At 32.4% G+C, this 25,922-nt stretch overlaps 5 protein-coding genes across 5 annotated transcripts; all 5 read right to left on the bottom strand.

Annotated features, from left to right (window-relative positions):
- Positions 1–5,299: 5,299 nt before the first annotated feature.
- Positions 5,300–6,205, bottom strand: LOC141664722 (uncharacterized). The gene is made up of 3 exons (XM_074470676.1): positions 6,029–6,205; positions 5,675–5,929; positions 5,300–5,434 (listed from the first exon to the last, which is right to left on the bottom strand). The coding sequence occupies exons 1-3, from the start codon at positions 6,203–6,205 to the stop codon at positions 5,300–5,302; spliced, it is 567 nt and encodes a 188-aa protein (XP_074326777.1).
- A 36-nt stretch (positions 6,206–6,241) lies between these two features.
- LOC141664721 (uncharacterized) lies at positions 6,242–7,592 on the bottom strand. The gene is made up of 4 exons (XM_074470675.1): positions 7,229–7,592; positions 7,029–7,136; positions 6,735–6,934; positions 6,242–6,625 (listed from the first exon to the last, which is right to left on the bottom strand). The coding sequence occupies exons 1-4, from the start codon at positions 7,590–7,592 to the stop codon at positions 6,242–6,244; spliced, it is 1,056 nt and encodes a 351-aa protein (XP_074326776.1).
- Positions 7,593–7,627: 35 nt separating this feature from the next.
- Positions 7,628–9,414, bottom strand: LOC141664720 (uncharacterized). The gene is made up of 6 exons (XM_074470674.1): positions 9,161–9,414; positions 9,001–9,086; positions 8,376–8,908; positions 8,149–8,293; positions 7,967–8,042; positions 7,628–7,862 (listed from the first exon to the last, which is right to left on the bottom strand). The coding sequence occupies exons 1-6, from the start codon at positions 9,412–9,414 to the stop codon at positions 7,628–7,630; spliced, it is 1,329 nt and encodes a 442-aa protein (XP_074326775.1).
- Positions 9,415–20,541: 11,127 nt separating this feature from the next.
- On the bottom strand, positions 20,542–21,447 carry LOC141664719 (uncharacterized). The gene is made up of 3 exons (XM_074470673.1): positions 21,342–21,447; positions 20,917–21,128; positions 20,542–20,676 (listed from the first exon to the last, which is right to left on the bottom strand). Exons 1-3 carry the CDS (start codon positions 21,445–21,447, stop codon positions 20,542–20,544), a joined length of 453 nt encoding a protein of 150 aa, XP_074326774.1.
- Positions 21,448–22,869: 1,422 nt separating this feature from the next.
- On the bottom strand, positions 22,870–24,655 carry LOC141664718 (uncharacterized). The gene is made up of 5 exons (XM_074470672.1): positions 24,402–24,655; positions 23,676–24,178; positions 23,391–23,621; positions 23,209–23,284; positions 22,870–23,104 (listed from the first exon to the last, which is right to left on the bottom strand). The coding sequence occupies exons 1-5, from the start codon at positions 24,653–24,655 to the stop codon at positions 22,870–22,872; spliced, it is 1,299 nt and encodes a 432-aa protein (XP_074326773.1).
- Between the last annotated feature and the right edge of the window lie 1,267 nt (positions 24,656–25,922).

The raw sequence follows: 25,922 nt of genomic DNA, 5'->3' as shown, positions 1-25,922 counted from the left end.
ATATATACATGTGGTGTGTATATATCAGTTAAAGGGAGGGGCTCATGTGTGAGGTTGTACCGTTGGTATATTTTCTGCCGCCTCTCGCCGGATTCCGGCGAGATGGTGGTGGGTTTGCTGGGGTGCACGCGCGGCGCGTGTGTGCGCGATGGTAATGTTGGTTCCTGTACTGTTGTTTTATTGTTTTTGATTAAGTATTCGGTTTATTCGAATACCTTATAACAGTTCGAGTTAATTGTTGTTGTATTGCATATAGTTCAAATGATTCTGTGATTTTAGCAAGTTATGCAATAAATTAAGTTATTCGGATTTAAAACTATGGCGAAATCCCGACAGGAAACCCGTATGGGCACCGTTAGAATTATGCCGCCGTCGGCGATGAACTCGTTGAGCCGACGGATTACTGGTGATGATGATTCGTGAGCCAAGTAATAAATTATAAATTTATTTTTGTAACTCTCGAAATAAAAGTTCTCTGGATAATTTAGATTGTGTTATTGGATTGGATTGTGATGACTGGTTGTGATTTGACGTCGATTTATTGCTTCAACGGGTTAGCCGATAAATAAAGGAGACGCTGTCCGATTTCCGAGGAAATCGAACTACGGAAATACGGGAGTGTATCCGGGGATTATCGGGACGTCGAGCGAGTATAAGTAAATACATATACATATGTTTTATACAGAACCTGATTGGATGTTGTGTTATATATTTTGTCCAAAACACAATAACCCTAATTTTGTAAAATGACGAGTATACGTATTTTCTGAAAATGAACACTGAACCGATTTTCGAGAACGTGAACCCTAAGTGATACGTGTATTATTATATGAAGTATGTTACGAGTTGGATTTTGTTAACGTTCGGGGTAGATTGTTAGCGAGGATATGTCAAGCATAATCAAATGTCTAAGTTAGGATGTTTCGATCTTGTAGGTTCTAGTCGGAATGCCCAAGAATTGGAATTGGACAAAGGATAGCTGGAGGTGAGTCGAAAAGCTCAGTAAGGTCCCAATCCAAGGACTTAGGTATTGAGGTCGAATCCAGAGTGATATAGTGGTTGGACGTAAAAGCCTAAGCGGCAGAGTTGGCCCAGAATTGATCAGTAATAGTTGTAAAGCCTTGTAAGGCAAGTATTTCTGAACTTTTCTTCAAGATATATATTACTAATGTTTTCGAACTGTTTTATAACATGTCGCTATTATACAAAATAACTCCTGTTTTATATTGTAAGAGCTTCAAACCATTTAACCTTGAACCCTGATTTTCTTGCTCTTGAGCCATAAGCCTTATTCTTTGTAATCCGTCCTTTGTTGATCCTCAGGCACCAAACCATACAAATATTATACTACTTCCCAAAGGTATAACTACCAACACCAAACACTGAAAGAGAATGATTTGAAAATACGGAAACTTTTATACTCCAATCATTCTTAATAACATCAAAGAACCATATCTTGAAAAATCATTACTGGTCAAATACCTGACCCCTGTACAAACTGAAAACCCTTTCTTATACATACCCTGATATACCCTTGAGATATCCATGAGTTTCCTTACGTTTTTATGCAAATGTTTAACCGTCATTGGTTATGATCTTGTTTTACTGAATCATATTGTTATCGTATTGAACTGCTTTAGGATTGGATAGTTTTATATATGTGGACCAGATTCGTGGTCAGACCATACCAATGGTCAAGTTAGGCCAATGTGTGTCTTGGATCCAGTAATTAAAGCAGTGTTGTGTGCTTGCTCGGGGTTAGTGCGTGACTGATCAGCAACCTAACCTTTGTTTTTAAAACTTAAAATGAGTATCCAATTCTAATGATTAGTTAAAAAGAAACTTGATTCCTTTGAATCATTTCATTTGATCATTGTTTAACCTCAGTTATCATTATCATGACTTGCTGAGCTAGTTAGTTCACGCTTACGAATCTTTTCATATATGTTACAGTTGAAAAAGATATGTATAATAGTGAAGTTCCTCAGTCCAAAGTGTGGGTTAAGATTCTAGTTGAGTTGGATCGAGCTAGCAGGAGCTTCATGGGGTAGAGAGATAGTCAAATTGTAAGAATACTTTTATTATCAGTTGTAAGTTAAATTAAAGGGGAATATGGTACGTTGTAATAAAAGTTAAGGTTGTGGCTTGTTTTCATACTTTAACCTGTTGCGATCCGTGGTTATGTAAAGCAGGGTTGTTGCAAATAATATTTCTTATACAGGTTTATATATTGTGTATGTGTTGTGGACCCCAAACTTCTGACCCAGGTTTGGAGGGCGTCACAGTTTCACGATTAAATATGTAATCGAAGTCTTTCCATTTTCTTGTCACCTGGACTTTGATTCTCCAATTTCCTTCTCCGATGGGCTCTAGCGCGGTTAAGGAGTCATATTCGATCATCGCCATTGCAAATTGTTTCTGGTCATTGAAAAGATATAAATCTATAATGTTTACTACTTTATTACTTTGCAATACAGTGATCTTCAATTGTATAGAAAATTGGAAAGTATGGCAGCCTGTTTTCAACTACTACTGTCAGCTCCCAGTGTAATTAGTTCAAGATTCTGGTACAACAATAATGTAACTATACTGTGCAACAAATGTTGCGAAACATCTTAAACAGATAAACAATACTCATTTTCTGGAAGTCCACGTATATTGTTAATCAAAAAAAATTAGGATATGTAGTAATAAATTAAATACAGTTTCAAAATACAAAAAGAATCCATTCATAAAATGTTCAAACATATAAAAAAGGTCGACTTAAAATGTACTGCTCCAAATTTAAATCACTACTATTAATTAATCTAGATCTCTATAATTATAAAATATTTGAACTTTTTATTATTTGATGATTTGGTTAATGTTGTTCAAGATAAATATACCCATTTTGAAATTCGGAATCTACTAATTGAGTATTTATAGACAAAATATACTAATTTTGAGAATCCATATCTTAGTTAATGATGAAATTAGTTATTTTTGGTCGGAATCATTAATAATTTATCTTTGCGTTGTTGTTGATATTATTATTAAAATTAATAAGAAATAAAGTAATTTGTAATATTTTTTAAAAACCTGATGTAAATCAAATTAAACGTTGTAATAAGAGAAAAAATATATATTATAATAATAAACTTAATACAATTTAACGATGCTGATAAAATTGAATAAAATATGCTTAAACATGTACAAATCTCGATTTAAATCAAAATTACTATAGTTGGAGTTGCTCTTACATTTATAATAAACTATAATAGGGAAACATGTATATTTTTATAATAATCGTTACATATTTTTTACTATGTTTGTTAATTAAATGTATGTTTTTCCGTTTTATAATAATTGAATAATGAAAGGAACATTAAAAATTTAATATGACATTCACGTAATGTAATATAATATGAAAAGATATTTCGGAACAAAGATTTTGGATCACTACTGGAGTTCGTAAGAAATTTGGATCAATTGGTGAACCGAAATTAAATTTTTAAATGACAACTACTCAATATCGAGGTAACTCTAATCGTGATCTAAAAATAAAAAAGTAACAGAGTTTAGGCCCACACAACTCTATCCCCGGAGAAAAAAGTAATTAAAATTTGAAACCATAAAATGTACTCCTCCCAAATTGGATCACAGCTATTAAATAATGCAATTCTTTATAATTATAAAATATACCAACTTTTTATTATTTGATAATTTGGTTAACGTTGTTAAAGACAAACATACACATTTTGAAATTCGGAATGTACTAATCGAGTATTTATGCCCAAAATACACTAAATTTGAGAATCCATATTTTAGTTAATGATGAAATTAGTTAATTTATGTCGGAATCATTACTAATTTATTTGTGTGTTGTTGTTGATATTATTATTAAAATTAATAACTCAATCGATATGCACTAATAGGATTTTTCAATCAGAACTACTAAATATGGGGTAACTCCAACCGTGATATAAAATGCAAAATCTGAAAAAGTTTAAGCCCAAACAACTCCAACTGTGGAGAAAAATGTAATTAAAAATCCGTAAAATCAACTGCTCCAAATTTGAATCACTACTATTAATTAATCTAGATCTTTATATTTATAAAATATATTAACTTTTTATTATTTGATGATTTGGTTAATGTTGTTAAAGATAAATTTACTCATTCTGAAATTTGGAATCTAATAATTGAGTATTTATGGACAGAATACACTAATTTTGAGAATCCATATTTTAGTTAATGATGAAATTGGTTAATTTTGGTCGAAATCATTACTAATTTATCTTTGCATTGTTGTTGATATTGTTATTAAAATTAATAATAAATAAAGTAATTTTTAATATTTTTAAAAACCTGATGTAAATTAAATAAAATGTTATAATAGGAGAAAAAATATATTATAATAATAAATTTAATACAATTTAACGATGTTGCTAAAATTGAATAGGATATGCTTAAACGTGCACAAATCTCGATTCAAATCAAAATTACTATAGTTGGATTAATGTTGGAGTGTGTAAAAAAATTGAATCAATTGGTGAAACAAATTTGAATTATGGGATCACAAATACTTAATATGGCGGTAACTCCAATCGTTATCTAAAAAACTAAATTTGACAGAGTTTGGGCACAACCATCTCCAACCGTGGAGTAAAAAGTAATAAAAAATTGAATCCGTAAAATCTACTGCTCGAAATTTGGATCATTACTATTAACTAATCCATATTTTTAAAATTATAAAATATTCTAAAATTTTATTATTTGATGATTTTGAGAATGTTGTTAAAGATAAATATACCCATTTTGTAATTCAGAATGTACTAATTAAGTATTGGTGGACAGAATCAACTAATTTTGCGAAAACATATTACAGTTAATGATGAACTTACTTAATTTAGGTCGGAATCATTACATATTATAATAATACTTAATACAATTTAACGATGCTGATAAAATTGAATAGCAGATGTTCAAACATGCACAAATCTCGATTAAAATCAAAATTATATAAAACATTTAACAAATTTAAAAAATACTCTGTAGATATGGAATGGGATGGTATGACTTCATTCGACATAACCACCTACTGATTAATCCAATGACCATTAACCTTAACATTCCATTTTTAAATATTGGAGATTAACCAAGGACAGTTTTTTGAAAAAAAAAGGTGACAAAGAGTTCTTTAGAAAATTGATATTGTTTTACAAAAAATGAAGTAAGGAGGGCGATCGGATTACAAAACAAATTCTACCATGATGGCAGTTTCTAAAACAATAACCCATATCTTACGATCATCATGAACCTACACCACAGGTACATTGTAGAGGACTTCTTTATACACAACATTCTTTGTGATATTTGTGCTACAACCATTTTCATCATCAACAAAAATCTTCAAACCTTCAGGTGATGTTACACGACTAATAGCCACGTAGAACTGTCCATGTGTAAAAACAGAATGAGGCAAATATAAACCAACCATTTCTTGAGACTACCCTTGAGATTTATTAATTGTCATGGCATAACAAATTTGTATTGGCATTTGCTTTCGGAGAAGTTTGAATGGAAGTTTGCTATCACTTGGAGAACATTCCATCCGAGGAATGAAATGCCTACTACCTTTAAAGATACCAGAGATGACCTCGAATTCAACACAAAACTTCAAACATTTGGTTACCATCATTCGAGTCCCATTGCATAAACCAATAGTTTGATTCAAGTTTCTCATCAACATAACAACAACACCGTCTTTCAACTTCAGTTCATGATGCGGCACTCCTGGAATTTTCAAAGAATTCAAATGCTCAACTGGAAAAGCAGTGTTGAATTCAGAGTCGGTGCCACCAAATTCTTCAGCTTTGTCGATGCTAAAATAAGAAGTGGAGTCACCAGCAATCTTCTCAATAATAAGATCATTCACATCACTAACAGTCTAGTTTGTTAGACTAAGAATAGCCCTTTCACTCAAATATTTCAGACATTTGAAATTTGATTGAAAGTTGGGATAGATTGTATGTATCATATGATCAACCGAATTTGACTGCTCAACATTACAGAATTCTGGAGGAATAGATATTTCAAATTCTAATCCTGATGTTTTACCTGTGTCTACAGTTGATATATTACCATCACCAATATCAAGCACCCATTTTGCAAAAACTGTTAAGGCTTCAATATCATCAGCATTTTTCCCTTTACTCAAACGCATGTTATTTCTAAGAGTAAATATATTACAAAAGGACCATTACCTGGACCGAGTAATGGAAGCAGATACAACATCAGCACGCGAACCATACTTTATCACAGGAAGAATTTGATGAAAATTGCCACCAAGCAAGACAGTAATTCCTCCAAATGGCATGTTGAAATGTTGGGGATGAATACTTTTCATAATATATCTTAAAGATCGGTCTAAGCACTCAAAAGTATAACGATGTTGCATAGCTTCATCCCAAAAAATAAGACTTGTACGCTTAATCAGTTCAGCAGTTTCAGAGTTGTGACTTATGTTGCATAATGAATAATCATTTAGCACAATTGGAATTTTAAAACGTGAATGTGCTGTCCTACCATTTGGAAGAAGAGTCGCAGCAATTCCATTGGAGGCAACTGGTAAGACTATTTTTTCCTGAAGCTCTTAATTTGCAGATCAGAGTCTTCCATAAATACGTTTTGCCACATCCACCACTATAATATAAAAAAAGATGTCCCAAATTATTATCCACGGAATTGAGAACAGCATTGTAAATCGTATTTTGATCTTCGTTACAATTCATCAATAGTTCAGAGTATTCCTTTTCCATTTTTTCAGTGTCATAACTTGTCTCCTCCAATATCAAAGTATTTGTAGTTACATCCAAAAATATAGATGGTGGTTGAGGCATTTGGGGGTAGTCTTTCAAATATTTCCCAATAGACTTCAGTAATCTATCTATTTCTGCAGTAACATAAAACAAAATTAACACACTGCACTATTTACAATACTAAGTTAAAATTAATTTCATAGGATTTTTGATTGATATAAAACATACCAGCAAAAGCATAGTACTCAATTTCTGTCTCTTTCAACACAAGATCAGGTTTCTTCAATGCACGACGCTTGGTAAACAAAAAATCTCTGACATTGCTTTCTAGTGAGGCTTTCAAAGAGCACACAAATTACTGACTTGAGAATTGACAATAATATGCATAAACAATTGTCGAATTCGGGGTGGAAACCCGCATTTTCAACATTCAGACATTACCTCGTGCCACTCATCATCATTATCAAGAAAATGGTATTCATTGCAAGCATCCAGAAATGTAGAGTACTCAACACCATTCACTGTTCTCAAAGCTTTAAAAGAAATCGGACCACGGACTTTAGAAAGTAGCAAACGAAGGTACCATACTTCACCACTAGTGTGATGTGTAAACACCAATCTTCCAATTTGATGTCCCCTCTTTCTGACAGTCCATAAATTACTGGAACTATTGCAAACATAAAATTGAGGAATTTCTTCATAAGTATATTTACTTGCATTATTATCCGTACGATTCAACATAAAAAAGGCTTCCAGTTTACTGCATTTTTCCTCTGCCCGAGATACAACCATTTTGAGAGATTCATTTCTCATGAAAGTACAATTTTTCATCCCGGGAAGATGAAAAGAGAGACGCTCAACAAATATAGATCTATGATGAATATCAAATCCAAAGGTACGATAAGCAGCTTCGGAAGAACAAATATAACGACCATAAAAAAAGCTTGAATCTCATCAACAACTTCCTCATTAGAATCTAAATTCTTCGGTCTATGGCCTCTAATCTCTATAGTGGCGCGGTCGTGTCCTTTAAGACAATACTTAAATAGGTACCTCAAAATCCTGGCATGACAAAAAAGACCAATATTCATGTGACATTGATATTTAACCAACAAATCTCTGTTATACGGGACAACCCACTGGTTATCTAGATCCTGCTTTCAAACATTAACAGTAACTCCAGTGTTTCGTCGCATGTAAATATGAAACCCTGATTCATCAAAAGTAGTCCTGTCACATAACCTACATTACATGATTAATTACATTATCATACAAAGTACAAACACAATAAATTACAGTGATAAATTATTAAGCAAACATACATAGTTCTTCGGGAAATGTCTACTACATTTATGATCTTTCATGCATGGACATTTGGGGAATTCAACATCGCAGGGACCATGTATCATAAAAGCTTTAACTACAACATATCCAGCAGGATCTATATCAGGATCGGGGATTTCAGCAGACAAAAATTGATCAACATTTGACCTCTTTTTAAATTTTGATGCATTATCAAGCCAGATAAGCATATGGACATGCGGAAGACCTCTTTTTTGGAATTCAACAACATACATTATTGCAAAAAAAAGATTCAAACATAGCTTTTACAAAAACTAAAATTGAATAAATACCAAAAATATCAATCCCTCCGATGCAAACACCAAAATACGCTTTCTTCTTTATATCATCCAAAATTTGATCAAGCTTCAAACGAAAAACACGTACAACAATGTCTGGGTTATCTACACTTGTACCACCAGGAATAAGCTTTAACATTTGAATTATTTCATCCCACATAGGATTGCATGTCACTGTAAGGAATATATCAGGATGCCCAACATGACGATATACTGCAAGTGCATCTTGAAAATTTTGCGGCATATAACGCTTTGAGCCAACAAAACCTGCAGGAAGTATATAACTCTTTCCAATTTTCTGTGCATCACTATCACCTTTACGTAAATAGTCACATATATGAGTATACAACTCATTACGCAAAGTCGTCTGATGAGTTCGAAACCACCATAATCTTGCATGTTCAATTGTGGAAAATGCATCAACGATGTATTGTTGGAACAACCTACCACCCAAACGTGGAGTCATACCTAATGTTTTTGTAATAGAATTTTGCAATCTAAATTTGACAATAAAAACATAAGAACATGGGGAAAATTGAAAACTATAAAACAAAGCTTACCTTCATTATGTCGAACCTCAAATCTATAAGAATATAATTCCATAGCTGTACATTTCTGCCGTTTCTTCCCTTTATTCTCTTCACATCTGACATATTTTATCTTTGAATGAAAACCATCTTCCCCATATGGAAAAGCAGTGGATATTGCAAAGACATCAACTTTGGGTGAATGTTCGTAACTCTCTCAAGACCCCGTGTTTTGCTCTTCACAATAATGTCACGTGAAGCACAAGGGTCCTCCATATCACCGACCATAATAGCAAAAACCTCGTTATAATCTGATAAACGGTTTTCTCTGCCACTCTGTGAATAACAAACTTTCAAAACAATCTTCAAATCAACAAAAGGAGAATCTTTAAAATGATCACGAGCAACAGGAAACTCCTTAACCAATTCATTTGTCTCATCCAACATTTCATCAAACCCTCAAAAATTTTAGAATTGATTTGGTCACCACCATCGACATTTATCCATTTCATTCGATTGGAAACCTCATTATAGTATCATATATATAAAGTTGACAAAATTTAATATCCTCACAATTATTAGGAATTAAAGCACCAAAGACATGATGATTATGGCCATTCAAACGAAATATGTAAGGACCACCTCCATTATTTATTGAGTGATCAACGGTACCTCCAATTGAGGTAAAACAAAACATACTATTATATATACTGGAATATTTCCTAAATGCAGGACCTGTATCAGGATCATTATATAGCTGCCACAGGTACGAAGGAGTTGGAGGTGTCTTAGGCAACTATAACATGCCTTTGCGACAGCATATTGAAAAAATCAGAGTGCCAAGCTTAACTTGTTTATTAACCCATTCTTCTTTCCACATGAATGCTTCACAGAACTGACACTTGACGGATGGAGGGCCTAAACTCACATACTAAGCAGGTACTGCATTTTTCAACAAAATCAGAAAATAGTTGCGAAAAACAGTAACACCCATTTTCTTAAAAGTGGATACCTGGTCTCAATTTAAGCTTTTCAACTTTATCAATTTTTTCAGCATCAGAAGTTTCAGGAAGATCATCATGAAAGCCACAACCAGTATCTGGTCCATCATCACTAAAGAAATCTTCATCACTACTGTCAAAATCACGGACATGTGATTGCTCTGCAGAAACAGAATATAATATACAAAAATCATTTATTCATTACATAACACGTAACATCAACTTCATCCCATAACAATTAGGCACTTTACCAAGTTTTGTATAGTCAGTGTCATTGAAATGTGGTTTTACAACATCCTCAACAAATAAAGATCGAGAAATATCACCAACTGAATCAATAATCTTTTTCTTTAATTTCCTTTTCGGAGCTATTTCATGTTGATGAACTGCTTCTATATTTGTTAAAAACTTTAGACTACTAAAAAAATAAACATTTTACAACAAAACATAAAATTCATTCACATTCACCACTGTTTCTTCGGATATTCGAATTTGAAGGAGTACATTCAACATATTGTGTGGAAATGGACACATTCCCTCCTTGGTCTTCCAGAAGTTTATTTTTGGCCAAACCATTCGCTACTTCATTCAACAAAGTTTTTGAAGCAGATTCATGCCATCATCATGGACCACTTGTTTTCTAAATTCCTTACTCCTCTCTAAGACATTTAAAAATATAAACAACATTTTTATACAAACATGATGTAATATCTGGGATATATCGTGTAATTAATTTTACTAATAAATAATTATTATGTATGTTCAGTATCTATTATGTGAATTATTTGTTAAGTGTTCTATGTGTTGGGATGTTTAAAAATAATATTAATTGAGTATTTTAATTTTTATATGTCCAAAATAAAATATAGATATTTGTCATATCTTCCTATTTATTTTTATGTTGATTTATGATTTTATAGGAAATATATGGATTTTATAAAATCTTTTTTCGAGTATTTAAAAGAAAAACTATTTTATACAATCGGGAACCAACCGACGTCATCCGTTTTTATGTTTTTATAATCGGAAACTCTTCCTAAAACTCCTTCCTAACCTAATTGCAATATTCCGAGCATTTTCCATGTTTCGACTTTTTCGATCCGGAGTACGGTTTGTCCTGTGCGGGTCCCGGCGCAACATTTTCGATACATTATTCGTTTCGGTAAATCAATAAAACTCGTATTTTTGATAAATGGGATCTTTTTATTAAACTATCACAATTATCACCTCGTAATACATGTAAGCAGGCGCTGAGACCAAGACCGCAGTACAAATTGTAATGATTTGGATAATTATCCCGAAAACCGGTACCGTTTGGATCAGTTTTTATAAATAAACGTACCATTTTGTATCTGGAATGATCCAACGGGATACTAATTTTCCGTAATTATAAATAGCCTCTACCGTATTTTATTTTGTATCAGAAATCATTTGCAAACAGTATTCACAGAGTTTTTACAGAGAAAATACTATAATTATATTTTGTTCTTCGTAATCAAACACAAATTCGGAGGCGTTATCGATATCCGATTTTGGCGTACATATACTCAAAACGAAGCTACTGAAATATGGAATCCAAATATTTCATCAATTTCAACCCAAAAACATTAGGTGATTTTCTATTTAATTATTTATATTCAAATTTCTTGGTATTTAAATTATGAATTTTTGTTCGAGAGATTGTCTGTATGATTTGATGATTGTATGTGGTAGAGCTTGTTTTCCTGATCATTTTGGTATATTATACTCTTGGATTTGAGTTCAATAACATGTTTAATTTTAGGTTTGATTCTCGGAATTTAGAAATTAGGGTTTATATTATTTTGAATGTTTTCAATTCGATTTGAGGGAATCTTTGTTGGGGGTTTTCAGTCGATCTTGATGGGTGCTTTGTGTTCCTTATCAAATTTGCAATCGAACCATGTATTTACATATCACAAACGATTTCTGATAAGCACGGAGTTTTCTTTTGAAGTTTTCGCCGGTTTTTATGAACTTTTAGCCGGATTTTGAATTCCAGGCAGCGTTAGAATTGATGGTGAGTTGATTTGAGTTCCTGTAGTGAAATAGAATGAAAACCCCATGAGAACCAAGTCCATCAACCCTGTTTTTGTTGAAATCGAGCCTCGCCTGTAATATCCGGGATATATCGTACAATTATTTTGCTATGAAATGATTATTTTGTGTGTTCAGTATTTATTATGTGAATAATTGTTAAATGTTATCTGTACTTGAATATTCAAAAATAATGCTAATTGAGTATTTTAATTTTTATATATTCAAAATAAAATATGGATAATTGTCATATCTTCTTAATTATTTTTATGTTGATTTATGAATTTATAAGGATCATATGAAATTTATAAAATCTTTTTCCGGGAATTTAAAATCTATTTTTATAAAACGGGAACCAACCGACGTCAGTCGTTGTTACGTTTTTGGAACCCGAAACTCTTCCGAGAACTCCTTCCTAACCTAATTGTAATATTCCGAGCATATTCCATGTTTCGACTTTTTCGATCCGGCGTACGGTTTGTCCTGCGCGGGTCCCGGCGCAACATTTTCGATACGATATTCGTTTCGGCAAATTAATAAAACCCGTATTTTCGATAAACGGGAGCTTTTTATTAAACTATCACAATTATCACTTCGTAGTACGTGTAACTGGGCGCTGAGACCAAGACCGCAGTACAAATTGTACTGTTTTGGATAATTATCCCGAAAACCGATACCGTTTGGATCAGTTTTTACAAATAAACGTACCATTTTATATCCGGAATGATCCAACGGGATACAAATTTTCCGTAATTATAAATAGCCTTTTACCGTATTTTATTTCGTATCAAAATCATTTGCAGACAGATAAATATATAATTTTACAGAGAAAAATCATATATTCATAAACCTTTCTGAGAATCAAACCAACTTTTGAAGGTGTTATTGATCTTTGTTTGAAAAGCTCGAGTACTGGATTTGAAGGTCTTGAGAAGCTCTATCAGAATCTGTAATCCATACACCTGCAGAATCAAAGGTTGAATTTCTAAAAATTTAATTATTTTCGAATTTATTTTATTAAAAATATGAATTTTTGTTCGGATGATTGTTTGTATGATTTGATGATTGCATGTTGTAGAACTTGTTTTCCTGATGATTTTCATATGTCATACGTCTGATTTGGAGTTCAGTAACATGTTCAAATTTGAGTTTGATTTTCGAATTTTAAAATTAGGGTTTATAACCCGTATGAATGTTCTTAATTGAAATTTGGGGGTTTCTTATTATGTGATAGATTGAAGTTGTGTTATAGTGGATTGTGTTCTCTGTGAAATTTGCAATCCAGTCGTATAAGTTTCATGAACCAACGAGGTCTGTAGAGAAGGGAGTTGTGATTTGAAGTTTTCTGATCTTCACCGGAAACTGGAAATTTTCACGGCTAAATTCCGGCCAACTCAGGGATTGTTAAAATGTTTTGATTGCATGGTTGTATTCCTGGTGTTGTGTAGATGTGATCTGGAGCTTGTGGCAAGGTGAGGAAGCCGGAATCGTGTTCTCCGGCCACCTCTGTATTTTCCGGCGACGGACTGTAAAAATTACAGTTTGGTCCCTGAAGTTTTGGGAACGATGCAGTTTGGTCCCTGAAGTTTCCAGACTTTGCAAAAATAGGATTCTTGTTTTAAAAATGTTTAAAAATCATATTTCCCATTTATTTTTATTTTAAAAATTCGTTTTTAATTTCTGAAAATTCTAAAAATTAATATTTTAATTCCGAAAATTATTTTTAATTCACAAATAAATCTGAATTAATTAGTTAATTAATTTTAGTTAATATTTAATTAATTAATTAGTCAATTAATTCGAAAATTAATTGATTAATTGATTTAATTAATTATTAATTAATTTTTAATTAATTATTTAATTAGATTTAATTATTAAAAATGATTTAAAAATTCTGAAAAATAGTTTCGAGCTTTAAAATATTATTCTAAATTATTTTCAAGGCTCGATAATTATTCTAAAATTATTTCGGAGCCAGAATTGGCCAACCGAACCCTGTTTATTAACCTGAAATTGATCCAATGACCCGTTTTAATTCCGAAAAATGTTTTAAAAATAATTTTAAATACCCGAAAGCACATTTATGACCTAAGACTTCTTTATAAATGATATAACATTGATTACGTGATGTATTATGTGTTATACGTGACATGTTGTTTGACTATCGGTCTATATATGCGGTGTTTACTTCGTTATTGCGTAGATTTCAATCCGTTAATCGGATTTGGGTAAAACGAAGGGTAGATAAAAGTATGCATTGAATAGAATCTTGTGAGTTGATGATTGATAGATGCTTATGATATGTGAGCAGAAGAGGCAAGGCGTAGAAAAGGGAAACAGATAGTTGAGGAATAAGACGATTGTGATTGGAAACGAGTACAGAGTAGTAAGCTAATACCAGGCAAGTGTTCTGAACTTTCTCGAGATATTATAATTCTTGATAGTCTTGTTGACATGGCAAGTGCTTTGAAGCACAGAAACCTAAACCCTGAATTCAATTATTGTTCTTGAGCCATGAACCATATTCTTTCTAAGCCATTGATTATTGTAAACCCAAACTCGAACCTTAAGTATACAATACTATTCCATAAATACCTGCAAACAGAATCCCAAACACTGAACAGAATTACTTGTACATTCAACCATTGTATCCTATGCTCTGAAAGCCCAAATCTTTGAAACCCTGAAGTATTGATTCTTGTGTATCCAATTCTTTCATTACCCAGCATTCAAGCTTTTAAACTACTCTATTGATCCTTACAAAGGTTGAAACCCTTTCATTGTTAAACACTCATTGTTGTTAATGGTTTTGGTTATTGTTTATTATTGCATATTCTGTTCTTATGTTAGAATTGGATCGTTTTTATAAAATTGTGGACCAGATTCGTGGTCAGACCATATAATGGTCAAGTTAGGCCAATGTGTGCCTTGGATCCAGTAGTTAGAGCAATGCTGTGTGCCTTGCTCGGGGTTAGTGCGTGACTGATCAGCAGCCTAACCTTGGTTTTTAAATTAAAAGTATATTATCCAATTCTAAATCATAATCCATTGTTCACTTGATATCATAATCATAGTCACCTGATGATCATTATTCTCAGTTTCGTCATTGTGACTTGCTGAGCTAGTTAGCTCATTTGTGCGATGTTGTTTATATTCTTTCCAGTTAAAAAGGAACCAGTTGGTAGCGAGGATCCCCAGTCCAGCGCGAGAGCTAGGGGTTCAGGTTGAGGAAGCTGAGCTAATAGGCTTCTTTTGAATAATTTAAGTTTGAAAAAGGTTGTAATAATGTTTAATACTCAGTGTGAGTTTGGAATAGTTGGGATTTGAACGGTTTGTAATATATTAGTGTGTTGGCTTGTGTGCATACTTTAACCTATTGCGATCCATGGTAGTTGGTAAGTAGGGTCACTGCATATATTATTATTATCATTAAATATTGTTATAAGGTGTGTGTGTGTGGACCCCAAACTTCTGACCCGGGTTTGGAGGGCGCCACATCGCCGGATTATTTTCCGGCCACCGGATTCTGCAGTTCGTCCGGCGGGTTCTTCAGTTGTTGGGTGACCCGTTCGGGTCGATTTTGACCCGGGGATTGACCCGGTTTCGATCCATTTCTGTTTTAAAAATTTTCTGAAATTCTGTTCTTGCACTTTAACTCCTGAAGTTTCCAAAACTTTACAAATTCTGGATTCCTGTTTTAAATTCTTTCAAATTTCGGATTTCTTTTTATAAATTATTTTCAAAATTGTTTTTAATTTCAAAAAAATCCGAAAATGATTATTTTAATTCCAAAAATCATTATTTTAATTCCAAAAATTATTTTTAATTCAAAAATAAATCTGAATTAAGTAGTTAATTAATTTTAGTTAATAATTAATTGATTAATTGGTCAACTAATTCGAAAATTCATTGATTAATTGATTTAATTAATTATTAATTGATTTTAATTAATTATTTAATTAGATTTAATTATTTAAAAATGATTTAAAAATTCCGAAAAATAGATTTGAGCTTTAAAATATTATTTTAAATTGTTTTCAAGGCTTGATAATTATTAGAAAATTGTTTTGAAGCCAGATTTGGCCAACCGAACCATGTTTATTACTTTAAATTTGATCCAACGACCCGTCTTAATTTCGAAAAATTATTTTAAATACCCAAAAGCCTGTTTATGGCCCGGGACTTCCTTATAAATGAAATTTCATTGATTGTTTGACGTGCTCTGTGCTATATGTGACTTATTTGTTTGACTTTCGGTCTATGTGATTAGTGCTTACTTGTTTTAGTATAACTTTTAATCCGTAAATCGGATTTGGATAAAAACGAAGGGTAGATGAAACCTTATGACGTCCATGTGACGATTAGAATAATGTGAGATGAATATTGATAGATAATTATGATGCCTAGCAGAGTAAGCAAGGCGTAGGAAAGGGAAGCAGGTGATCAGAAAATGGAATCGACATGTAGAAAATACAGCAAGTGATCAGAAAATAGAATCGAGGCATAGGAAAAGTAGACGAGTGGTTGTTGAAGAGAGTCATTTGACGAGTACAAGTGAAATTGGAATCGATTGTGATAAGGCAAGTACTTCTAAACTTTTTTTTCGAGATATAATGCAAATATTTCTAAACTTTCTTGTAACATATTGTTAAGTGTTTAAAATAGCTCTGTTTTATATTGTAAATACATTGAATCCTTCAACCTTGAACCTGAGCCACATCATTTGATCTTTGAGCCGTAAGCCTTATTCCCTGTGAACCATTTCTTGTTGATTTCCAGATACTAAACCACGCAAATATGACATTACTCTCCAAATATACAACCACCAAACAGCAAACACTGGAATAGAATTGTTTGAACATCCAGAAACTTTTATACTCAACCATACCTTGTGACATCAAAGAACTAAACCTTGTAAACCATTGTTCATCTAATACCCGATTCTCCTACAGGCTGAAGGCCATTTCTTATATATACTTCGATACCCCTTGTGATACTCATGAAATACATCATGCCTTTATACAAATGCTTCATCACTGTTGATTACGATCTTATTTTATTGAATTATATTGTTTATCATATTGAACTGCTTTAGAATTGGATAGTTTTTTTATATAGGGACCAGATTCGTGGTCAGACCATATCAATGGTCAAGTTAGGCCAATGTGTTCCTTGGATCCAGTAATTAGAGCAGTACTGATCAACGGCCTAACCTTGGTTTTAAAACTTAAAATGGAATATCCAATTCTAATGATTGTTTAGCAATAAATTTGATTCTTCTGAACCATTTCGTTTGATCATTAATTAACCTCAATTATTGTCATTGTGACTTGCTGAGCTAGTTAGCTCACTCTTGCCAATCTTTTTATGTATTCTACAGTTAAGAAGGATACGGTTGATAGCGAGGTTTTCCCAGTTCAATGTACGAGCTAGGATTCCAGATTATGTTGGATCGAGCTAGCAGGAGCTTATTACAGTAGTGAGATAGTAAGATTGTAAGAATAATTTCATTATCAGTTGTAAGTTAAATTAGTTGGGATTTGGTACGTTGTAATAAAAGTTAAGGTTGTGGCTTGTTTTCATATTTTAACCTGTTGCGATCCGTGGTTATGTAAAGCAGGGTCATTGCAAATAATATTTCATATACAGGTTTATATATTGTGTATGTGTTATGGACCCCAAACTTCTGACCCGGGTTTGGAGGGCGCCACACATGACACTATTTGATGAAGTTGGAATCATTTCAGAAAGAAAATTATGTATTAACAATATCAAAGAATACCTGTGTCTTTTCGATAAGTACGATATGCAAGAGTAGTTCCAATTTTCTTTTTCGGTGCTTCAACTAAACTTGATTTCCCATGATTTTCTTTATCCACTGCGTAAATCAAAACGAATTCTACAATTCTATAACATGATTGATATACAATACTTTAAGATCTAAACGAACATAAACATTACCACAACTGAACGAACACCTTTTCTTTTTTCCAATGCCAAAAACTTCAGCAATCTAAAACAATAATAGTGCAATTTAAATTAATAACATATATGTCCAACTTCGTAAAAACGACCTCAATATATAAACATACCTCATTACATGAAACCTTTTCCTTCACAACCTCACCTAAAGCTTTAACAACTCTACCAACACCTATATAATTAAATAGTCTAACAATCAAACTTGAAAACATAATAGATCATAAATAGATCATAAACATATGAATAACCAAAAATTACAAACCAAGACAGAAACTGGATCCACTATCAATATTGTTCGTAAATAATGGATGATCCCATAAAGGCATACGATCCTTTGAAGCTTTTGTAGAATGCTTCATTGCAGGAATATCCATTGGAGTAGAATGAAGTAGAAACCCGGAAGAGAAATAGATATATTTGAATTCGGTATCTTATTTGAACTGGAAGTTAAAATTTTTGAGTTGCCCTTACATTTATAATAAACTATAATAGGGAAACATGTATATTTTTATGACAATTATTACATATTTTTTACTATGTTTGTTAATTAAATGGATATTTTTCCGTTTTATAATAATTGAATAATGAAAGGAACATTAAAAATTTAATATGACATTCATGTAATGTAATATAATATGAAAAAGATATTTCGAAACAAAGATTTTGGATCACTACTGGAGTTCGTAAGAAATTTGGATCAATTGGTGAACCGAAATTAAATTTTTAAATGACAACTACTCAATATCGGGGTAACTCTAATCGTGATCTAAAAATAAAAAAGTAAAAGAGTTTAGGCCCAAACAACTCTGTCCCTAGAGAAAAAAGTAATTAAAATTTGAAACCATAAAATGTACTCCTCCCAAATTGGATCACTGCTATTAAATAATGCAGATCTTTATAATTATAAAATATACCAACTTTTTATTATTTGATGATTTGGTTAATGTTATTAAAGACAAACATACACATTTTGAAATTCGGAATGTACTAATCGAGTATTTATGCCCGAAATACACTAAATTTGAGAATCCATATTTTAGTTAATGATAAAATTAGGTAATTTATGTCGGAATCATTACTAATTTATCTGTGTGTTGTTGTTGATATTATTATTAAAATTAATAACTCAATCGATATGCACTAATAGGATTTTTCAATCAGAACTACTAAAGATGGGGTAACTCCAAACGTGATATAAAATGCAAAATCTGAAAAAATTTAAGCCCAAACAACTCCAACTGTGTAGAAAAATGTAATTAAAAATCCGCAAAATCAACTGCTCCAAATTTGAATCACTACTATTAATTAATCTAGATCTTTATAATTATAAAATATATTAACTTTTTATTATTTGATGATTTGGTTAATGTTGTTAAAGATAAATTTACCCATTCTGAAATTTAGAATCTAATAATTGAGTATTTATGGACACAATACACTAATTTTGAGAATCCATATTTTAGTTAATGATGAAATTGGTTAATTTTAGTCGAAATCATTACTAATTTATCTTTGAATTGTTATTGATATTGTTATTAAAATTAATAATAAATAAAGTAATTTTTAATATTTTTAAAAACCTGATGTAAATTAAATAAAACGTTATAATAGGAGAAAAAATATATATTATAATAATAAATTTAATACAATTTAACGATGTTGCTAAAATTGAATAGGATATGCTTAAACGTGCACAAATCTCGATTCAAATCAAAATTACTATAGTTGGATTAATGTTGGAGTGCGTAAAAAAATTGAATCAATTGGTGAAACAAATTTGAATTATGGGATCACAACTACTTAATATGGCGGTAACTCCAATCGTTATACAAAAAACTAAATTTGACAGAGTTTGGGCACAACCATCTCCAACCGTGGAGTAAAAAGTAATAAAAATTTGAATCTGTAAAATCTACTGCTCGAAATTTGGATCATTACTATTACCTAATCCAAATCTTTAAAATTATAAAATATTCTAACATTTTATTATTTGATGATTTTGAGAATGTTGTTAAAGATAAATATACCCATTTTGTAATTCAGAATGTACTAATTAAGTATTGGTGGACAGAATCAACTAATTTTGCGAAAACATATTACAGTTAATGATGAACTTACTTAATTTAGGTTGGAATCATTACATATTATAATAATACTTAATACAATTTAACGATGCTGATAAAATTGAATAGCAGATGTTCAAACATGCACAAATCTCAATTAAAATCAAAATTATATAAAACATTTAACAAATTTAAAAAAATACTCTGTAGATATGGAATGGGATGGTATGACTTCATTCGACATAACCACCTACTGATTAATCCAATGACCATTAACCTTAACATTCCATTTTTAAATATTGGAGATTAACCAAGGACAGTTTTTTGGAAAAAAAAGGTGACCAAAGAGTTCATTAGACAATTGATATTGTTTTACAAAAAATGAAGTAAGGAGGGCGATCGGATTACAAAACAAATTCTGCCATGATAGTAGTTTCTAAAACAATAACCCATATCTTACGATCATCATGAACCTACACCACAGGTACATTGTAGAGGACTTCTTTATACACAACTTTCTTTGTGATATTTGTGCTACAACCATTTTCATCATCAACAAAAATCTTCAAACCTTCAGGTGATGTTACACAACTAATAGCCACGTAGAACTGTCCAAGTGTATAAACAGAATGAGGCAAATATAAACCAGCCATTTCTTGAGACTACCCTTGAGATTTATTAATTGTCATGGCATAACAAATTTGTATTGGCATTTGCTTTCGGAGAAGTTTGAATGGAAGTTTGCTATCACTTGGAGAACATTCCATCCGAGGAATGAAATGCCTACAACCTTTAAAGATACCAGAGATGACCTCGCATTCAACACAAAACTTCAAACATTTGGTTACCATCATTCGAGTCCCATTGCATAAACCAATAGTTTGATTCAAGTTTCTCATCAACATAACAACAACACCGTCTTTCAACTTCAGTTCATGACGCGGCACTCCTGGAATTTTCAAAGAATTCAAATGCTCAACTGGAAAAGCAGTGTTGAATTCAGAGTCGGTGTCACCAAATTCTTCAGCTTTATCGACGCTGAAATAAGAAGTGGAGTCACCTACAATATTCTCAATAATAAGATCATTCACATCACTAACAGTCTAATTTGTTGGACTGAGAATAGCCCTTTCACTCAAATATTTCAGACATTTGAAATTTGATTGAAAGCTGGGATAGATTGTATGTATCATATGATCATTCGAATTTGACTGCTCAACATTACAGAATTCTGGAGGAATAGATATTTCAAATTCTAATCCTGATGTTTTACCTGTGTCTACAGTTGATATATTACCATCACCAATATCAAGCACCCATTTTGCAAAAACTGTTAAGGCTTCAATATCATCAGCATTTTTCCCTTTACTCAAACGCATGTTATTTCTAAGAGTAAATATATTACAAAAGGACCATTACCTGGACCGAGTAATGGAAGCAGATACAACATCAGCACGCGAACCATACTTTATCACAGGAAGAATTTGATGAAAATTGCAACCAAGCAAAACAGTAATTCCTTCAAATGGCATGTTGAAACGTTGGGGATGAATACTTTTCATAATATATCTTAAAGATCGGTCTAAGCACTCAAAAGTATAACGATGTTGCATAGCTTCATCCCAAAAAATAAGACTTGTACGCTTAATCAGTTCAGCAGTTTCAGAGTTGTGACTTATGCTGCATAATGAATAATCATTTACACAATTGGAATTTTAAAACGTGAATGTGCTGTCCTACCATTTGGAAGAAGAGTCGCAGCAATTCCATTGGAGGCAACTGGTAAGACTATTTTTCCTGAAGCTCTTAATTTGCAGATCAGAGTCTTCCATAAATACGTTTTGCCACATCCACCACTATAATATAAAAAAAAGATGTCCCAAATTATTATCCACGGAATTGAGAACAGCATTGTAAATCGTATTTTGATCTTCGTTACAATTCATCAATAGTTCAGAGTATTCCTTTTCCATTTTTTCAGTGTCATAACTTGTCTCCTCCAATATCAAAGTATTTGTAGTTACATCCAAAAATATAGATGGTGGTTGAGACATTTGGGGGTAGTCTTTCAAACATTTCCCAATAGACTTCAGTAATCTATCTATTTCTGCAGTAACATAAAACAAAATTAACACACTGCACTATTTACAATACTAAGTTAAAATTAATTTCATAGGATTTTTTATTGATATAAAACATACCAGCAAAAGCATAGTACTCAATTTCTGTCTCTTTCAACACAAGATCAGGTTTCTTCAATGCACGACGCTTGGTAAACAAAAAATCTCTGACATTGCTTTCTAGTGAGGCTTTCAAAGAGCGCACAAATTACTGACTTGAGAATTGACAATAATATGCATAAACAATTGTCGAATTCGGGGTGGAAACCCGCATTTTCAACATTCAGAAATTAGCTCGTGCCACTCATCATCATTATCAAGCAAATGGTATTCATTGCAAGCATCCTGAAATGTAGAGTACTCAACACCATTCATTGTTCTCAAAGCTTTAAAAGAAATCGGACCACGGACTTTAGAAAGTAGCAAACGAAGGTACCATACTTCACCGCTAGTGTGATGTGTAAACACCAATCTTCCAATTTGAAGTCCCCTCTTTCTGACAGTCCATAAATTACTGGAACTATTGCAAATATAAAATTGAGTAATTTCTTCATAAGTATATTTACTTGCATTATTATCCGTACGATTCAACATAAAAAAAGGCTTCCAGTTTACTGCATTTCTCCTCTGCCCGAGATACAACTTTTTTGAGAGATTCATTTCTCTTGAAAGTACAACTTTTCATCCCGGGAAGATGAAAAGAGAGACGCTCAACAAATATAGATCTATGATGAATATCAAATCCAAAGGTACGATAAGCAGCTTCGGAAGAACAAATATAACGACCATAAAAAAAGCTTGAATCTCATCAATAACTTCCTCATTAGAATCTAAATTCTTCGGTCTATGGCCTCTAATCTCTATAGTGGCGCGGTCGTGTCCTTTAAGACAATACTTAAATAGGTACCTCAAAATCCTGGCATGACAAAAAAGACCAATATTCATGTGACATTGATATTTAACCAACAAATCTCTGTTGTACGGGACAACCCACTGGTTATCTAGATCCTGCTTTCAAACATTAACAGTAACTCCAGTGTTTCGTCGCATGTAAATATGAAACCCTGATTCATAAAAAGTAGTCCTGTCACATAACCTACATTACATGATTAATTACATTATCATACAAAGTACAAACACAATAAATTATAGTGATAAATTATTAAGCAAACATACATAGTTCTTCGGGAAATGTCTACTACATTTATGATCTTTCATGCATGGACATTTGGGGAATTCAACATCGCAGGGACCATGTATCAGAAAAGCTTTAACTACAGCATATCCAGCAGGATCTATATCAGAATCGGGGATTTCAGCAGATAAAAATTGATCAACATTTGACCTCCTTTTAAATTTTGATGCATTATCAAGCCAGATAAGCATATGGACATGCGGAAGACCTCTTTTTTGGAATTCAACAACATACATTACTGCAAAAAAAGATTCAAACATAGCTTTTACAAAAACTAAAATTGAATAAATACCAAAAATATCAATCCCTCCGATGCAAACACCAAAATACGCTTTCTTCTTTATATCATCCAAAATTTGATCAAGCTTCAAACGAAAAACACGTACAACAATGTCTGGGTTATCTACACTTGTACCACCAGGAATAAGCTTTAACATTTGAATTATTTCATCCCACATAGGATTGCATGTCACTGTAAGGAATATATCAGGATGCCCAACATGACGATATACTGCAAGTGCATCTTGAAAATTTTGCGGCATATAACGCTTTGAGCCAACAAAACCTGCAGGAAGTATATAACTCTTTCCAATTTTCTGTGCATCACTATCACCTTTACGTAAATAGTCACATATATGAGTATACAACTCATTACGCAAAGTCGTCTGATGAGTTCGAAACCACCATAATCTTGCATGTTCAATTGTGGAAAATGCATCAACGATGTATTGTTGGAACAACCTACCACCCAAATGTGGAGTCATACCTAATGTTTTTGTAATAGAATTTTGCAATCTAAATTTGACAATAAAAACATAAGAACATGGGGAAAATTGAAAACTATAAAACAAAGCTTACCTTCATTATGTCGAACCTCAAATCTATAAGAATATAATTCCATAGCTGTATAATTATGTCGTTTCTTCCCTTTATTCTCTTCACATCTGACATATTTTATCTTTGAATGAAAACCATCTTCCCCATATGGAAAAGCAGTGGATATTGGAAAGACATCAACTTTGGGTGAGTGTTCGTAACTCTCTCAAGACCCCGTGTTTTGCTCTTCACAATAATGTCACGTGAAGCACAAGGGTCCTCCATATCACCGACCATAATAGCAAAAACCTCGTTATAATCTGGTAAACGGTTTTCTCTGCCACTCTGTGAATAACAAACTTTCAAAACAATCTTCAAATCAACAAAAGGAGAATCTTTAAAATGATCACGAGCAACACGAAACTCCTTAACCAATTCATTTATCTCATCCAACATTTCATCAAACCCTCAACAATTTTAGAATTGATTTGGTCACCACCGTCGACATTTATCCATTTCATTCGATTGGAAACCTCATTATAGTATCATATATATAAAGTTGACAAAATTTAAGATCCTCACAATTATTAGGAATTAAAGCACCAAAGACATGATGATTATGGCCATTCAAACGAAATATGTAAGGACCACCTCCATTATTTATTGAGTGATCAACGGTACCTCCAATTGAGGTAAAAAAACATACTATTGTATATACTGGAATATTTCCTAAATGCAGGACCTGTATAAGGATCATTATATAGCTGCCACAGGTACGAAGGAGTTGGAGGTGTCTTAGGCAACTATAACATGCCTTTGCGATAGCATATTGAAAAAATCAGAGTGCTAAGCTTAACTTGTTTATTAACCCTTTCTTCTTTCCACATGAATGCTTCACAGAACTGACACTTAACGGATGGAGGGCCTAAACTCACATACTAAGCAGGTACTGCATTTTTCAACAAAATCAGAAAATAGTTGCGAAAAACAGTAACACCCATTTTCTTAAAAGTGGATACCTGGTCTCAATTTAAGCTTTTCAACTTTATCAATTTTTTCAGCATTAGAAGTTTCAGGAAGATCATCATGAAAGCCACAACCAGTATCCGGTCCATCATCACTAAAGAAATCTTCATCACTACTGTCAAAATCACGGACATGTGATTGCTCTGCAGAAACAGAATATAATATACAAAAATTATTTATTCATTACATAACACGTAACATCTACTTCATCCCATAACAATTAGGCACTTTACCAAGTTCTGTATAGTGAGTGTCATTGAAATGTGGTTTTACAACATCCTCAACAAATAAAGATCGAGAAATATCACCAACTGAATCAATAATCTTTTTCTTTAATTTCCTTTTCGGAGCTATTTCATGTTGATGAACTGCTTCTACATTTGTTAAAAACTTTAGACTACTAAAAAAATAAACATTTTACAACAAAACATAAAATTCATTCACATTCACCACTGTTTCTTCGGATATTCGAATTTGAAGGAGTACATTCAACATATTGTGTGGAAATGGACACATTCCCTCCTTGGTCTTCCAGAAGTTTATTTTTGGCCAAACCATTCGCTACTTCATTCAACAAAGTTTTTGAAGAAGATTCATGCCATCATCATGGACCACTTGTTTTCTAAATTCCTTACTCCTCTCTAAGACATTTAAAAATATAAACAACATTTTTATACAAACATGATGTAATATCTGG

The sequence above is a fragment of the Apium graveolens genome, chromosome 6 (genome assembly GCF_009905375.1).
Source record: "Apium graveolens cultivar Ventura chromosome 6, ASM990537v1, whole genome shotgun sequence".
NCBI classification, from domain to species: domain Eukaryota; kingdom Viridiplantae; phylum Streptophyta; class Magnoliopsida; order Apiales; family Apiaceae; genus Apium; species Apium graveolens.
Note: the sequence above shows the minus strand (reverse complement) of the source record. Positions and strands in the feature narration are given on the sequence as shown.

Bases quoted from the DNA above. Each gene is read 5' to 3' on its own strand.
- LOC141664720 (XM_074470674.1), bottom strand. From the start codon at position 9,414: ATGTTGGATGAGACAAATGAATTGGTTAAGGAGTTTCCTGTTGCTCGT. The intron at 9,087-9,160 runs GTTGATGTCTTT...AAAATATGTCAG, and splicing joins GTTACGAACATTCACCCAAA to ATGTGAAGAGAATAAAGGGA. The intron at 8,294-8,375 runs GTATGTTGTTGA...AAATTTAAAAAG, and splicing joins AATCTTTTTTTTGCAATAAT to AGGTCAAATGTTGATCAATT.
- LOC141664721 (XM_074470675.1), bottom strand. From the start codon at position 7,592: ATGGTTGTATCTCGGGCAGAGGAAAAATGCAGTAAACTGGAAGCCTTT. The intron at 7,137-7,228 runs GTTGAAAATGCG...GCTCTTTGAAAG, and splicing joins GCACGAGGTAATGTCTGAAT to CCTCACTAGAAAGCAATGTC. The intron at 6,626-6,734 runs GTTCTCAATTCC...TAAGAGCTTCAG, and splicing joins AAAATACGATTTACAATGCT to GAAAAAATAGTCTTACCAGT.
- LOC141664722 (XM_074470676.1), bottom strand. From the start codon at position 6,205: ATGCGTTTGAGTAAAGGGAAAAATGCTGATGATATTGAAGCCTTAACA. The intron at 5,930-6,028 runs GTTGATCATATG...CTAACAAACTAG, and splicing joins ATGTTGAGCAGTCAAATTCG to ACTGTTAGTGATGTGAATGA. The intron at 5,435-5,674 runs GTAACCAAATGT...ACACATGGACAG, and splicing joins GCAATGGGACTCGAATGATG to TTCTACGTGGCTATTAGTCG.
- LOC141664718 (XM_074470672.1), bottom strand. From the start codon at position 24,655: ATGTTGGATGAGATAAATGAATTGGTTAAGGAGTTTCGTGTTGCTCGT. The intron at 23,285-23,390 runs GTAGTAGACATT...CATGTAATGTAG, and splicing joins ATGCATGAAAGATCATAAAT to GTTATGTGACAGGACTACTT. The intron at 23,105-23,208 runs GTTTGAAAGCAG...TTGTCATGCCAG, and splicing joins ACACTGGAGTTACTGTTAAT to GATTTTGAGGTACCTATTTA.
- LOC141664719 (XM_074470673.1), bottom strand. From the start codon at position 21,447: ATGCGTTTGAGTAAAGGGAAAAATGCTGATGATATTGAAGCCTTAACA. The intron at 21,129-21,341 runs GTAAAACATCAG...AGAATATTGTAG, and splicing joins TATATCAACTGTAGACACAG to GTGACTCCACTTCTTATTTC. The intron at 20,677-20,916 runs GTAACCAAATGT...ACACTTGGACAG, and splicing joins GCAATGGGACTCGAATGATG to TTCTACGTGGCTATTAGTTG.